This window comes from Stomoxys calcitrans, chromosome 2 (genome assembly GCF_963082655.1).
Source record: "Stomoxys calcitrans chromosome 2, idStoCalc2.1, whole genome shotgun sequence".
NCBI lineage: Eukaryota > Metazoa > Arthropoda > Insecta > Diptera > Muscidae > Stomoxys > Stomoxys calcitrans.
Window position 1 is genome coordinate 105,836,723 of NC_081553.1, and position 16,257 is coordinate 105,852,979.

The following is a 16,257-nucleotide window of genomic DNA, read 5'->3' on the forward strand; positions in this document are numbered from 1 at the left end:
AAAAATTGAATGCTTTATCTGTCAAAATCAGTGTTTCATACAATCTTGACTTTGAGTATGTTACTAGCTCGAGCCATTTTTCGTTGTTTGTGTTTGTTAGGGTTCTTGACCATAATGCTCAAACACAAAAAAACTCGTTGTTTTTATATCATGGTATATTGATGGCAGTCCTCTAGCCTTCACTGCCAAATCGTTTGCCTTTTCAAACCCCCTTACTCCGTTATAGACCGGCACCCAAACGATGCGATACACTGCAAGATTGTTCGTGACTTTACCGCCCTGTTTGTTATAGCCCTTATGGCCAATTTACTGTCCGTAAAGATGTTCACACTCAACGTCCTCGCCTTAGCACCACACATCCTCCTCGATCGCCCGGATCTGTCAGGCAGTCTAAAACAAATCTCAGTCCCTGGGTTCTCAATGTAGACCCCTAGGCTCACTCTGTCCCATAGTTTTGATCTATCCGTGTAACATGATCTTTTAAATGGCAATACTGGAGTTCCGTCAGAAACCTCTTCACTTCCATCCAGGTTTCCTATCGTCGCTTCGATTATACCGCGATGGTATGAGCTGCTCCCATCCTCAATCCATTATCCCATCCGAAATTTCTTTGTGTGTGTTGGCAAAACGTTGATCAGCTTGATGGCAAGATGGGGGATTGCACCACCTTTAATTGTTTCGCCATGGGTATCGTCTTTATTTTTGAAATTGGGGGACTTGTTATGATCCGATATCATATTTGAATACACCTCTGGAAAGGTTATAAAATTCCACTAGTATTTGCAGAGTTACATTTATCAACGCAACGCTCAACAACAAAGCTCAACGAGCTCATTCTGTTTGGGCCTTCATCGCTTGGTGCAACTTTGTTCAGTCTATCCGGAATTATTGAGAGTTTTTGCCGCATTAGTGGATCATATCATGCCTATCAAATGTTACGATGCTTAATCAAGTGTAAAGCATCCCTAAGATTATTGTCGGATAAGTTGCCAACTCATGACACACAAACACATCAAAGACTTACAATATATAAAGATGCGGATCATTTTAAACGCATAGATGTCGTCGTATTCATTGGGATGGAACCACTTTTACATAATCTATAAAAAGTGGCATTATTTTAGTCAATGAATGTGCGGATTATTTTAGTCGATAAACATATTTATTTAAGGGCTCACAGATGCAAAATTGCACTTAAAATATCAAATTTTAAAAGAGATGGGGTCCATTTTTACCAACGGCACCTTTTGAACACTAATTGTAACTAAAATGTGGGCTAATTTTACTAACGACATCTGGCATCCAAATGACGCAATTGAAATGCCGTATCTTTACATATTGTATGGCTTTGTCATTGATTGGCAATTTAGTTTTTTTGTTTGCTTTTTTTGCATACATTACTCATTTGCTACATGCTTCCATTCGTAAATAGATTTGCAACTAATCATAAATGAAAATATGCAATTTTTATTAAAAAATTACTCCTTGAAACTCCACATGGATTGCAAAGCGTCCAAAAAGCCAACTGAAAGCTGACAGCTGTGCCTTAATAACAAACATGTAAAAAAGTATTTTGGTGTGGAACATTGGATATTGCTTTCCCCATTCATCTTTGGCAAATACATTCAAGCGGCAACTACACACAAACATCATTAAATGCGTGTACAGACAAAAATTAAAATTGATAAGTTAAAGAACCATGATAAAGTTCTAGCCAAAGCTTCTCTAATTAGCGGTGACAGTAAGGGCGTCGAAAACAACTGCCTGCTCTGTTTAAAAAAATTAACGATAAAACTTATTTTTGAGTGATAAAACAGCAGAAGATAGCCGACGAAGTTTGTAATTACAAAAATCGCTACATTCATTTTTGAAAGTGGAAACACCATACGACGAAGGTAGAAGGAAACCTGTTAATTGTACACGACCTTCACTGCATGACCCTGCGCAAGCAATTGGATGAAATGTGAAAAAAATTGCGTGCAAATCATAGCCAGTTGACATATACACATCGCAACGAAAACTATTTTTTTTTTTTGGAATTCTTACTGTTTGTTGTGATACTTCATCTTCACTGTGCGTGTGTGTGGGCGGTGCAATATAATGGAGCTGGTGGGCAATATCAAAAATTATGAATGGGGAAAGCTGGGGCAATCGTCGGAGGTGGCAAAATTGGCCAAAGCCAATAATGGAAAGTTTTCGGTCAATGAGGAAGCTCCCTATGCTGAGCTGTGGATGGGCACCCATTGCAGCGGACCTTCGTTGCTGAAATCAAGTGGTACTGAATTGGGGCAGGTGTATGATGAACCTTTGCCCTTTCTGCTTAAAGTTTTGAGCATACGCAAGGCACTAAGTTTACAAGTGCATCCAAATAAGGTAAGCCATTGAATATATTCGTAGTAAAATTATATAAAGAGTTTTTTTTATTATCATGGTAGAGTAGCATTTCTTGTGAAATTATTAACCATTTCAACAATAAAGCGAATATCAAGACTTTAAAGTCCTTCTTCGGTGAAGGCTAATTTTTGGTAATATTATCTTTGCCTACTTGGTCCACAATGTACCATGTCGATTCAAAGAAGAACCGCCCCGTGTTTTTGCAAAATCTTTATGTGGGACTTACCAGCGTGCCACCATAGGATCATTGTCGCCCATTTACGACATCCATTAAAGTGCACACAACCTTCCAATGGAAGAAATAGACAATGGATTTCCCTAACGTTGACGACCCCGCCAAACAAATCTGTCAATCTACACCTGGAATGTCCAAGCTCTTTACAGAGAAAGTGCAGTATACGCAATGGCTGATGAATTGGAAAGTGCAAAGTCGACATTTCTGCCTTGCAGGTGGTTCGATGGAATGGTAGAGGAGTCAGAACAACAAAGGAGGATTGTTGTTGCAATGTGTTGTACACTGAGGCGGCAGCCCTTGCCTATGAAGGACTCCATCGGGTCAATCCGGTACGTACCACCGGCTGCCATGGTATTGCCAAAGGAGGGTAGCGCTCTGTATTGTAGATGTCATGATCAGTGTTGCCAATCAAGAAAGTTATTAAATTATTAAAACAAATCCTACCAAACCCGAGCATCATAGGCGCTCAGTATTTATACAAGATCCGGTGCCGCCCGGCCTCTCACTAAGACTATCCAATCGATATCGATGGCTGATCGTGACTGCAGTTGCAGCTATTCCGTATATAATGCATTTCAATATCCGCAACCTGTGGACGCGCCCCACTCTAGTGGGAGCTCAGAGTTTTATCCTTTGTGGTGCTAATAGCTATCCCGTGCCGGGGATTCTGCCTGGTCAGAATGAAAATCAATAAGACAACAGGAGACGATTAGTTTCCGCCTAAACTATTTAAGAGCGAAGGCGATACGCTGATAATGGGTAAGCATCAGCTGAGCGATGTGGGTGGAAGGACGCAAATCCGATAATTGGGTCTTCAGCATACTATGTTCCGTACACAAGGAAGAAGGCAAAACAGCATGTACCAACTACAGAAAAGTAAGTCTCCTTCCCATTGTATAGGAGACACTCTCGAGCGTACTGTGTGAAATGTTTACCAGGGCTAAAGACCAAATAAATCGACCAAAGATCAGACATTCACACTGGATAAAGTCCTGAAAACGACCCGAGAAGGCCTGGTCAACACTTTTTTCTATTTTCGTTGACTGCAATGCCGCCCTATTCGTTCAACCATGTCTGATTTTGGTTTGGGCGACTACGATATTGTGAGAAGGTACCGGCGGCTTTTTGAAAAGATCTAAAGAGAGTCAGTAAAAGTGGATCTGGCAGTCAATAGAGATAAGACAACGTGGATTATTTTGCTGTCGAAGTTCCCTGTAAGCCCAGGCAAATAGAGAAAGTTAGGAACTATAGCTTTGAGAAAGTCGGGAATTTTATCTACCTCGGCATCGCAGTAAACGAAACGCATGACTCACAATCCCATGGCAGCCGGTTGTACGATTGACCCGATGGAATGGTTCATCGACAAGGGCTGCCCCCTCAATGTATAACACACTGCCACAATAGCACTTTGGATTAAGCAAGTAGTTCAGGAACAAAGCCACTCTCCACAAGCAAAATTCCACTATTGGTACTGAAGCATGCGTACTTGCGACTGAGGATGAGGTAATACTTGAAGTGTTTTAGTGCAAGATTCTTCGTAAAATGCATCCCTTGATCGAGAATATCGGCATTGAGCTGTATGACGTCGTCAGAGTGAATGAAGAAACTCTCACTAAGAAGTTTTGAAGGTTAATCTTGTGGTACACGCAAAAGGGGAAGGACAAAGCTTCGAGGGAAAGACCAATTGAAGATAGCCATTTCGAACCTAGGTTTAGAAATTGAAGAAGCTGCGCAAAAGAACGAGGCGCTGGGAAATTTATTCTGAGTTAGTCTAGTGGAACAAATGTTTTGTTGTTGTTGTAGCCACATTTTCATGTGGAGGTGGCAATCCTCTTCAAACTTCTGTAGGTGAGCAAGCTCATTCCGGTCCAAAGGACCGATTGCCGTGGCAACTGGTTGGCCATTGGTTATTTAAAGGTGCCAATAACTCGCATTGTCATATCGAGCATCATAGGCATCTCCGCTCGATACCGCTGATTGTCGGCGACTGCGTTAGCAGCAAGGACCAAATGGAGAGAGCCATTTCGAAACTAGGTTCAGAAATTGAAGAAGCTGGGCAGAACAACTAGGCGCTTGGAAATTTATTCTGAGTTAGTCTAGTCGAACAAACGTTTTGTTGTTGTTGTAGCCACATTTTCATGTGGAGGTGGCAATCCTATTCAAACTTCTGTAGGCGAGCAAGCTCATTCCGGTCCAAAGGACCGATTGCCGTGGCAACTGGTTGGCCATTGGTTATTTAAAGGCGCCAATAACTCGCATTGTCATATCGAGCATCATAGGCACTCAGTATTTGTGCAAGAGCCGGTACCGCCCGGCCTCTCACTGAGACTCTCCGCTCGATACCGCTGATTGTCGGCGATTGCGTTAGCAGCTACGCCGTATGGGCCATCCCACTATCCGCATCCGGTGGACGGGCATGATAGCTCGCAGCTAAATTTTTCGTGACAGCAATACACCACACGGATTTGGACCTCAATGTTCCAGCCTGTGAGGAACATTGTAAGTAATTTCTTTAATATGGTTCCACGGGAATCATAGAGTTTTCGGACTTTTGGGAGGACCCGTTGGGTGATGCATGCTGGCAATGGTTTAAACCTAATATCACAAAACGGGTGCTAGCTTAGTCTGGCATTACATTCTCAAATGCGCGTCAAGGTGCATAGTTCGGTAGAAGTTTTAAGTGATGATGGCTTATAATCAAAAATGTTGGCAGCAAATTGATACCCGAGCATAGATTGTTATTTAATAAACAGGGTGATCTTGGGAATCGTCGTTGTTGTTGTGTTCTATCTTGATCTGCTTGATTCTGTTGAGTGTCCAGATCCAGGAACTCTGCGACTAAAATGGGGAGTGTCCATAGAGATGTGGGTCTGAGTCGAGATTGGAAATTGTCCCCAGATAAAGCTATTAAATTTTAAATTAAAATTTTTTTTGTTCATCTAAATGTTTAATTTTTTTCCAGGATGAAGCAAAACATTTACACAAAGAGCGCCCTGACATTTACAAAGATCCAAATCACAAGCCTGAATTGGCAATAGCTCTGACACCATTTAAAGCCTTATGTGGCTTTCGGCCTTATGAGGAAATCCACCAATTTTGCCAAGAATTACCACCTCTTAAGGAATTATTAGGCGGCGATGCTGTGATCAAAAAACTGAGTAACGGAGCTGCTGGAGATTTGAAAAAATGCTATCAAGCCTTGATGTCAGCTGAACCGGCTGCAGTTTCAGCATGCATTGATAAAATAGCAGAGGAATATATGGAGGGTGAGTTAAAAATAAATTATAATCACTTCATTGATGTAGAGGTATGGAGTAGAGTAAGGCCAACATGTAAAGGATAAAAGTGGAGCTTATGGGAAAATCTATAATAAATCAAATTTTTTTTAAATTCTCTATTATGGGTCTGGTGGTACCCGAAAATTTAGTCTTTTTGGTTTAAGTCTGGTGTGTAATTCATGACTGACGGATTGTAGTGGTGATTCGGAGGTCGCTTTAGACTCCTCATGTAGTTATTTGCCTTTTGAAATGTTTCCACTGGTTGGCTAATCGCTTTATATGTGGTTTGAAGGCTTCTTAGTTCATGTCTAAAAATACTACAACTGGTAACTTGCGAAACTTATACCAGGATTTTGCCTCATTGCGGTTTACAATGTTTGCCCCCGATCTTTAATGGAATGTTCATAGGCAAATTTGCATTTGCATTGCAGTTGCGAATGTCGTGGGTTGAAGAGGCTATCGAGGGTCTTCCCAAAGATCAATTTCAACGTCTAGGTTAGGTTTAAGTGGCAGTCTGCCATCAGACACACTTAGACCATTGTGATATCACAAGCACAGAAGAAGAAAGATGCCTTCTATTTCCTACCGTTGAACCGTAAAGATCGCTTTAAAAAGCGATCTAAATCAGACAGGTTCTCAAAGAAATGAGAACCTTAAGTGGAACTCCTTCTGACTGCCAGAGCGGGACACACACACAGAAGGTGTTCTATTGTCTTCTACTTCGATGTCCTCACAAATGCAAATTTTGCCCATGAACATTCCACTAAGGAACAGGGGCAAACTTCTCACATATCAATGAGTGCAGTCCAATTCAAGTTTTAAGCTCAATGATAAGGGGCCTCCTTTTTAAAGCCGAGTCCCAACGGCGTGCCGCAGTGCGACACCTCTTCAAAGAGAAGTTTTACATGGCATAGTATCTCACAAATGTTGCCAGCATGGAGAGGAAAACCACCGTTGAACATTTTTTCTGATGGTCTCGCCGGGATTCGAACCCAGGCGTTCAGCGTCATAGGCGGACATGCTAACCTCTGCGTTACGGTGGCCTCCTCGATCTCCTCACAGCTTCTGCAAAAGTCGTTACTGGCGACCGACAGTCTGTCAGCATGTTTTCCGATTAGACAGTGACCTGTCATGACGGACACAATGACTGAGACGTCTGTTCTAGCCAGTGACAGCGGTAGACCTCTTCAAGTTTAGATTAGCCCACATAGTTTTGAAATGCTAAAAGCCCGCCCTTTGTGACCATCTATTGGGTTGCCCAAAAAGTAATTGCGGATTTTTCATATAGTCGGCGTTGACAAATTTTTTCACAGGTTGTGACTCTGTAATTGCATTCTTCATGCTCCTATAAATGAGCAAGCTCGTTCCGGCCCAAAGGACCGATCGCCGTGGAAATAGGTTGTCCATTGGTTATTTAAAGGCACCTTGTTATATCGAGCATCATAGCCACTCAGTATTTGTGCAAGAGCAGGTGCCGTTTGGCCTCTCACTGAGACTCTCCGCTCGATAAAGCTGAGTGTCCGCGACTGCTGTTGCAGCTACTCCGTATGGAGCATTCCACTATCCGCGACCTGTGGACGGGCCCGGTAGCTCGTAACAGCAATGAACACCACACAGATCGGACCTCAATGTTCCAGCCTGTGTGGTGCTCACAACTATACCGTGCCGGGTATGTTGTTGTTGTTGTAGCAGTTTATTGTGTTCTATCTTTCGTCTGCTTGATTCTGTTGAGTATCAAGACCCAGGAAATCTGCGACTAAGAAGGGGTGCGTCCACGGATGTAGGTCTGAGTCGAGGGGGTCTGGCCGGGCAGTTAAACAGGTGACGTGTATCGTGCGGTCCCTGGTTACAATCGGGACGTCGGCACCAATCCTTGCTCTGTAGGAGTTGAGGCGGCTGCATCTGCCGGAACGGAATTGAGCCAGAACTACTCTGGTTTGCCAGGGGAGGTCGAAATCTTCTGGTGCAATGGGAGGCGGTCGTTTTCCAAGAACTTAAATCACCCGGTAGCCATTAACCACATCTGCTACCGTGCCTGCATGAATGTTGTTTAGACCTGTATCGTGCGGTCCCTGGTTACAATCGGGACACACATCTTGCACGTCGGCACCAATCCTTGCTCTGAGGAATTGAGGCGGCTGCATCTGCCAGAACGTAATTGAGCCAGAACTACTCTGGTTTGCCAGGGGAGGTCGATTTTTTCTGGTGCAATGGGAGGCGGTCGTTCTCCAAGAACTTAATTCATCCGGTAGCCATTTACCACATCTGCTACCATGCTTGCATGAATGTTGTTTAGACCTGCTTGATATGCCGCTTGATCTAGAGGTTCTCTCTTGTAGCGCTGAACCTCACGCTCTAGATCATGTAGATCTAGCTAAAGTCTTCTGGGCGGTGGATATCTATCCACAAGATGATGATTTGGATGGTCTTTGCGATAACAGCTCAAAAGGTATTGCTTGGACAGCATGTAGTTATGCCTTCGCACTGGTAAGATCTTTGTCTCCTGATGGAGGTGGTCCACATGAGAGCTGAGGAGACAGCCCGTCGCAGTTCGGAGGGCGGCATTCTGACAAATCTGAATATTATTCCACTGCGTGTCACAAAGTTGACGAGACCACACTTGCGCTGCATAACTTACCACAGACCGGCCAATTGCTCTGTACATGGGTAACAAGGTTTCTTTGTCTGCACCCCAAGTGCTGCCAATAAGTGACTTGAGGACCTTGTTTCTACTTTAGACTATCGGAGATTGCTGTGTCATGTGGAGAGAATGTGTAACAGCTGTCAAATAAGCCGCCAAGTATTTTGGGGCACTTGATGGTCGGAATCATTTCTCCATCGACCATCACAGTCAGCTCAGTATTCACCTCACGCGTATTTGTAGTGAACAATGTGGCTGAAGATTTGGTGGCGGATATCTTCAGATTTCTTGCAGCGAAATATGAGGCAAGTTCGTTGAGGTAGACGTTCAACCTATCGCAGATGTCATCAATGGGTGGGGGGCCTGATGCCATGATCGTACAATCGTCCACATATGATACGATCTCTATGTCGTTTGGAGGGGGTGGAGTGGAGGATAGGTAAAGGTTAAACAGTGCCGGAGATATCACACCACCTTGGGGATCTCCCTGTTTCACTCTACGGTGCTTCGACTTCTTATCCCTAAATTCCACAAATGACTGGCGACAGATAATTCGTGACCCATCGTTTCAGTCCTGGCTAGAGGGACGCGTTGGCGATGTCCTCAAATAATTTGGCATGGCTGACCGTGTCGAATGCCTTCGATAGGTCCAGTGCCACAAGGACCGTCCTATCACATGGCCTGGGCTAATTGAAGCCACGGCAAATGTGTGCGGTGATGGCATGCAAAGCTGTTGTTGTGCTGCGCAGTTTTCGAAATGCATGTTGATGCTTGGCGAGGGGAGGAGTAATGCCTCAAGCGTCTTTGTTACTGGTGAGAGAAGGAAGATCGGTCTGTACGACTCCCCCAAACTCGGGTCTTTTCCAAGCTTCAGCAGCGGGATCATTCTGCCCAATTTCCAGACATCGGGAACTATAAGAGAGTTCAAAGACAGGTTGAGAACAGTGGTAAGTTACTCCACTCCAGGTGAATCCAGATTCTTCAACATCAATGTAGAGATTCCGTCGGGGCCCAACGCCTTAGATGATTTGGCGCCACGGATGGCATTCGTAACTTCGCCCACGGTAAATTGTGATGGCTGTTCATCGGCTCGGAGACCACGAATACGGCGAATGGCTCTCCTCCTTGCCCTGTCTCTCTCGGGATGCACAATAAATTGACGGTTGAACAATCTGGGGCATCTCTTCGGATCAGTCACAGTTATTTCGCCAAAAGTGACTGAGGTCCTGTCATCCCGTCTATTGGGGTTCGAGAGTGACTTAACAGTAGACCACAGTTTGCCTACAACGGTGCCTAAGTTACATTGCTCCAAGTGTTCCAGCCACAAATTTCGCTTATGTTCGTTGACTACCCTGTTGATTTCCAAATTCAGCTTGCTGATTCTGGGGTTAGTGGGTTCCATACCACGAATCCCATCACGCTCTTCTGCGAGTACCACTGCTTGCGCCGGGAAATTGGGCCTCACTTGCGGTATTCGACCGGCTGGTATAAAGCGAGCGGCTGCTGCGTTAATGATATCTCGGAATTTCCTCTCGGCCACTAGCACATCCGAGGGTGGTGGCAGTTCACTGAAGCGGCGATTGGTATACTCTCTGAAGCCAGCCCAATCGGCCTTCTTCTGATTGATAAACGTCCGGCGCTCAGAGGTTATGAAGACGAGTGGTCGGTCGATGGTGAGAATTATGGGGAGGTGGTCTGACCCCAAAGAGATGACGGCATGCCAGGATACGTCACTCAGGAGATCAGGGGATGCAATGGAAATGTCTGGCGAGCTGCTGCACCTCCTCGTAATCCTAGTGGGGGCATCCTCCTTCACCCTGCAAAACATGGAGCTTTCAATCTGCTCTGCCAAAGTTTTGCCACGCTGGTCGTTACCTAGGGGATAATGCAATGAAGTGTGATGCGCATTAAAGTCCCCTTGAACCAGACGATTATGGCCAGATAGCAACCCACTTATGTTGGGGTTTTAAGCCTGGCCATTAATCGGGACACAGCTACCAACCGGCGGTATGTACACGTTGTATAGCTCTATCTCGGCAGTACCGGACCTGACTGCTATTCCCATGCATTCCATTTAGGGGTCACTAGCGCCATGCGCAGGCGGGATAGGTTTATATTGCACGGAATGGTGTATTACGAGGACCAATCTCCCACTTCCATTCCTTGAGCGATCCTTACGTAGCACATTGTAACCGTGACAACTGTGCAAGCTGCAGGTGTTGGTCGCTTTGTCTCCTGGATCGACCAATATGTTCTTCCGACTCATAAAATCCACAATCTCAGCGATCTTGCCACGGAGACCGTTGCAGTTTAGTTGCAAAAATGATACATTTCCCGGCACTGGCAAACTAGTCTTAACAGATTGTAAATCATACTGAGTCTGAAAACAAGAAACTTAATATGTTCGCTCCATAAAAAATTCCTGGGGAAAAAGAACCCCAAGATTCTCATGTCTGAAGCAGTTGGAGAGGTTCTAACACAAATGGAAATATTTTCGTGCAATCATGTCTCTCGCTAACAAGCATGTAGTTTCTCAGTCCCTTCTGAAGGAGTAGTGGCACCAGAAAAGCCCGTCCAACTCCAGATACGGGTGTAAAGAACATTCAAATATTCTGAATTTCGGTACAAGATCCAGAGGTAAAAGCTTAAATGTTGTCAGCAATTATACAAACATCGTTCCACAATCTATGCCCTGGTTATTTTCAATCTCTTTAGCCAAAGTGTACACATAAATATTATATAATATGACCGACAATCCCATGGCAGACGGTTGTACGTACCGGATTGACCCGATGATGTCCTTCATCGGCAAGAGCTGTCGCCAAAGTGCACATCACACTACAACAATAACATAAAATGAACGAAAGTGGCAACAACTGCGGTAGACCTTCCTTATTTTCACCAAAAGACCAACTTTAAGAACTGTGGGGCACTGTGTGGTTAAATCTATTTTAAGCAAAACTTTTATTTGCTCAAGCGCGTTAAACAAAACTTTAAAGACTGCATTGAAAATGGAACAGACGGCCTTTTTTTATTACTTGCTTAAGTTTTTTATTGGGGTTTTTGATTGTGGTAATATGATAAATATATCTTATCAATGATTAAGATTATGAAATTGTTTTTTATACCCACCATCATAGGAGGGGGTTATACTGATCTAGTCATTCCGTTTGTAACACCTCAAAATATCGTTCGAAATACATTCTTAGTCGATCTAGCCATGTCCGTCCGTCTGTCGAAATCACGAGCGAACGTCGAACGAATTGAGATATCCCTTTGAGATTTTGGACAGACACTTCTTATTAATGTAGGTCATTGGGGATTACAAATCGCCATATCGGTTCAGATTTTGATATAGCTCCCATATAAATGGATCTCAAGATTTGACATCTTGAACCCCTGGAAGCTGCCATTGTTATCCGATTTGGCTAAAATTCTGCACGTAGTGTTCTGTTATGACTTCCAACAATCGTGACAAATATGGTCCAAATAGGTCTATTAACTGATATAGCTCCTATGGTCCAAATAGGTCTATTAACTGATATAGCTCCTATATATACCGATCTCCCGATTAGTCATCTATGGCCCCAAGAAGCTTCAATATTTACCTGAATTAGCGGAAATTCGCACTTGTGTCCTTCAACTAAGTTCGCTTTTGTATTTTTCTACTCAGTTGTAGTCATCGTAGTCACAATTTTATCTCTTACCTCTCTCTTTACAGTTTTGGAAAAATTCAATCTTAGTGATACTTTTACAACCATTAATGCTGATTTTCCGGATGATGTTGGTGTCCTATCGTTGTTCTTCATTAACCTGATCCATCTTCAACCAGGAGAATCCATATATTTGGGAGCAAATGAAATACATGCATATCTATCGGGTGATTGCATCGAATGCATGGCTTGTTCGGATAATGTTATACGCGCTGGTCTAACACCCAAGTACAAGGATGTTCAACAATTGTTAACATCTCTAAACTATAACGGCTCGCCGGCTGCAACTCGTCTATTCCAACCAAAAGTCATAGATGCCAATGCAAAAGTCTTTGCACCACCTGTCAAAGACTTCGCTGTTGTCAATGTCACATTGCCGAGTTCGCAAACTACAACATATTCCCTAGAACTTCCACAAGGCCCAGGTATTTTATTAGTTTCACAAGGTTCTCGAAAGTTGCTTCTAAAAGAACATTCCGAATTAGTATTAAAGTCTGGCTCTATTATCTTTATTCCTCCCGAATGCATGGGGAATATAGAATTTTCTTGCATAGATGGAGCTAGCGATGATTTCACTGCCTATCTGGCAACAGAAAATACGTTTTGATTTAAACGAACTGTTGGCAAGTTTATCAATACTTACTTATTACTCGGGGAAAACTATTCACATTTTTTGTTTTTGTTGTAATATAATCGACCAAATATGGCAAATTCTGTTTAGAACATTTTAGAGAATCTTTACCAAAATTATTTACAGACATTGCGTGTACTGTTATGGCTTTAATAGATATTTAAAAATTAATTTAAACAACTAGAGAACACAAAATCATAACAGAGAAATATTCATGAATATTCATTAACACACTACAAGTGGATATATTCGCATTTAAAGTTAAAAAAATTGCTAAAGGAATGACAACTAAATCGAAGGTAACTACCAATTATTACAATACGTAATACGTTTCATTAATTTTTATATCCTCTACCATGGAATGGGAGCATAACAATTTTCTTATTCCGTTTGTAACTCATCGAAGTATTGACCTGAGACCCAGCAATTCATATTCCATGTCTGTCCTTCTGTCTATCGAAAGCACGTTAACTTTCATAGGAGTAAAGGTAGGCGTTTGAGATTGTGCACAAATACTTCTTATTAGTGTAGGTATTGGATTTGTAAATGGGCCAAATCGGTCCAGGTTTTGATATAGCTGCTATATAAACCGTTCCCCCGATATGACTTCTTGAGCCTCTAAAGGGCGCAATTCTTATTCAATCGTAAAATTGTGCACTTGTGTTTTGTTTTGACTTTTAACAACTGTGCCAAGTATGGTCCAAATCGGTTCATTACCTGATATAGCTGCCATATAAACCGATCTGCAGGTTTGTCTTCTGGAGCCTCTCAAATGCACAATGACCATTCAATTTGACTGAAATTTTGCTCGTAAAGTTTTCTATGACTTCGAACAACCGTGCTAAGTGTGGCCAAAATCGGCCCATAACCTGATATAGATCCCATATAAACCGATCTTTCGATCTGACTTCTTGATCCTCTAGAAGTCGCAATTACTATCCGATAAGGTTGAAATTTTGAACCTAGAGTTTTATTTGCAAGATCCATGCTAAGTATGATATAAATCAGTTCATGCAGGTACAAAAGCAAATTTGCCCATGAACATTCCACTAAGGAACATGATCAAATTTCTAATATATCAATAAGTGCTGTCCGATTCAAGTTTCAAGCTCAAAGATGAGGGATCTCCATTTTATAGCCAAGTCCGAACGGACTCAGTGCGACACCTCTTTAGAGAGAAGTTTTTACATGGCATAGTACCTCACATAGTACCTCACAAATGTCGCCAGCATTAGGAAGGGATAACCACCGATGAAATTTATTTTATGTTTTCGCCAGGATTCGAACAAAGACGTTCAGCGTTATAGGCGGATATGGTAAATTCCGCGCTACCGTGGCCTCCTCATTATGTAGCTGCCATATAAACCTATCCCTCGATTTTACTTCTTAAGCCTATAGCCGATTTGACTGAAATTTAGATGACATTATTTTTATTTCTATCAGTCATAAGGAGTACGGTTAAAATCGGTGGATAACTTCCTATAGCTGATACATATATATTTGAAAAAAAAAAAACATGCAAAGACCTTACATGCGATCCATGGTGGAGGGTATACAAAATTCGGCCCGGCCGAACCTAACGAGCTTTTAATTGTCATAAATATATTCATTTTGTTCGAAAAATTTGATGACATCGTTCAATATATGATTATATTTTAATACAAATAACTTAGTCCCAACACGTAGATGGAGTACATTTTTGGACTGGTCATCTATCACATTGATAAACTATTAAGGGCAAATTTTTAATCCAGATACATATACATATATACCTGAGAAGAATTATATATATATATATATATATATATATATATATATATATATATATATATATATATATATATATATATATATATATATATATATATATATATATATATATATATATATATATATATATATATATATATATATATATATATATATATATATATATATATTTATTTATATATATATGTATATATATTTAAACCTGTCCACTGCTTTTTTTATTGCTTGGATCCCCGCTTAGTACACATTGCAGTGATCGGGTAGCCTTCTTCATAGGCCTAGTCCTTTTAGAGTACTTGATATTACAAAGCTTTTAACTCGGCCTATTGGAACATCGTTAAAGCGCTCAATAAGAGATCAAAACCTACCTAAAATTACCAATTTATTGCCTCAAGACTTTAAGTCTGGAGATCGGTCCATATAGCGACTATATATAGATAAAATCTGACTTTATGAGATCAGAAGGTCAGGTTTATATACAAAGAATACGAAATCATCAAAAATTGTTTGGAAAATTTTTTTTATACTCAAAATATCTGCAAAATTATTAATACCCAAAAAGGGTATTTATTGGGTATTTACCCAAAAAATACCCAAGCGTTGGATATTTACCCGGTAGAAACCCATCACTAGTGATAACGAAGAACACCACACAGATTGAAGTTCAAAGTTCCAGCCTGTGTGATGCTCACAGTTATCCCGTGCCGGGATAATTACATCGAAATTTTAATTCCAAAAAATTGGTTTTCCTCTGAATTTCATAGAAAATTTATGGAAATTTTACTTTCATATAAAATTGTGCCTAAATTTAGATAATATTGTCGAATTTGGGTTTTATTTTAGAAATTTTGTTCAAAATGAAATTTTTATAAATATTTTATTGTAATATAATTTTTTAAATCTTGTTTATTGATTTTTAAAAAAATATTTGTCGAAAAACATTAGAGGAGAATACACCAAAATAAGGCCCCAAAAAAATGTTTTCGTTCAAAGTCTGTCACAGTTCTCGACTAATAAAAATATTTTCTTTGTTGACTTTGGTTTTTCTCGTTTAACGAGCAGGAGGTCATTGTTCCTCATTCTCGTGGTTATGATTTTATTTATTCAATATTTTATTTTCCAACTTTTATTTTATGTAATAAAAATTACGATGACCTCACTCAAGATGCTGGATACCGGCGGCCAAGTGAAATCATCGACATCGACAAGTCACGTGCTCTGACTAAACTTTATTTAAAGATAAGAAAATATATTTGTGCATTGTTTTCTACAAATGAAACAAACATGAATGTTATGTACATATATATATGTACATACAGATGTGCTATTTCCTGAGTAAATTAAGCAACACAAAATGCATTAACAGTGATGGGCAAAAGTGCATTGTGGATTTGATTTTTAAAATAATTCGTTGTAATAAATACAATTTTCTCATTGTAGTTTCATCATATTTAAAGTTTAATGAAAGTCCGGTTCTAAAGACCAAAACTTTCTTTAACACAGGACTATTATAAAGAATAATCCCAAGGCAGTCGGTTGTACGTACCGGATTGACCCGATGAAGTCCTTCATCGGCAACGGCTGCCGCCTCAGTG

The 16,257-nt window shown here is 41.2% G+C and overlaps 1 protein-coding gene across 1 annotated transcript; it reads left to right on the plus strand.

Annotated features, from left to right (window-relative positions):
- The first annotated feature begins 1,409 nt into the window (after positions 1-1,409).
- Positions 1,410-13,087, plus strand: LOC106081823 (mannose-6-phosphate isomerase). The gene is made up of 3 exons (XM_013244036.2): positions 1,410-2,373; positions 5,592-5,895; positions 12,270-13,087. Exons 1-3 carry the CDS (start codon positions 2,101-2,103, stop codon positions 12,866-12,868), a joined length of 1,176 nt encoding a protein of 391 aa, XP_013099490.2. The 5' UTR covers positions 1,410-2,100; the 3' UTR covers positions 12,869-13,087.
- Positions 13,088-16,257: the final 3,170 nt, after the last annotated feature.

Coding starts and splice junctions, on each gene's coding strand:
- LOC106081823 (XM_013244036.2), top strand. CDS start 2,101: ATGGAGCTGGTGGGCAATATCAAAAATTATGAATGGGGAAAGCTGGGG. Junction 2,374..5,591: donor TACAAGTGCATCCAAATAAG/GTAAGCCATTGA, acceptor ATTTTTTTCCAG/GATGAAGCAAAACATTTACA. Junction 5,896..12,269: donor AGCAGAGGAATATATGGAGG/GTGAGTTAAAAA, acceptor CTCTCTTTACAG/TTTTGGAAAAATTCAATCTT.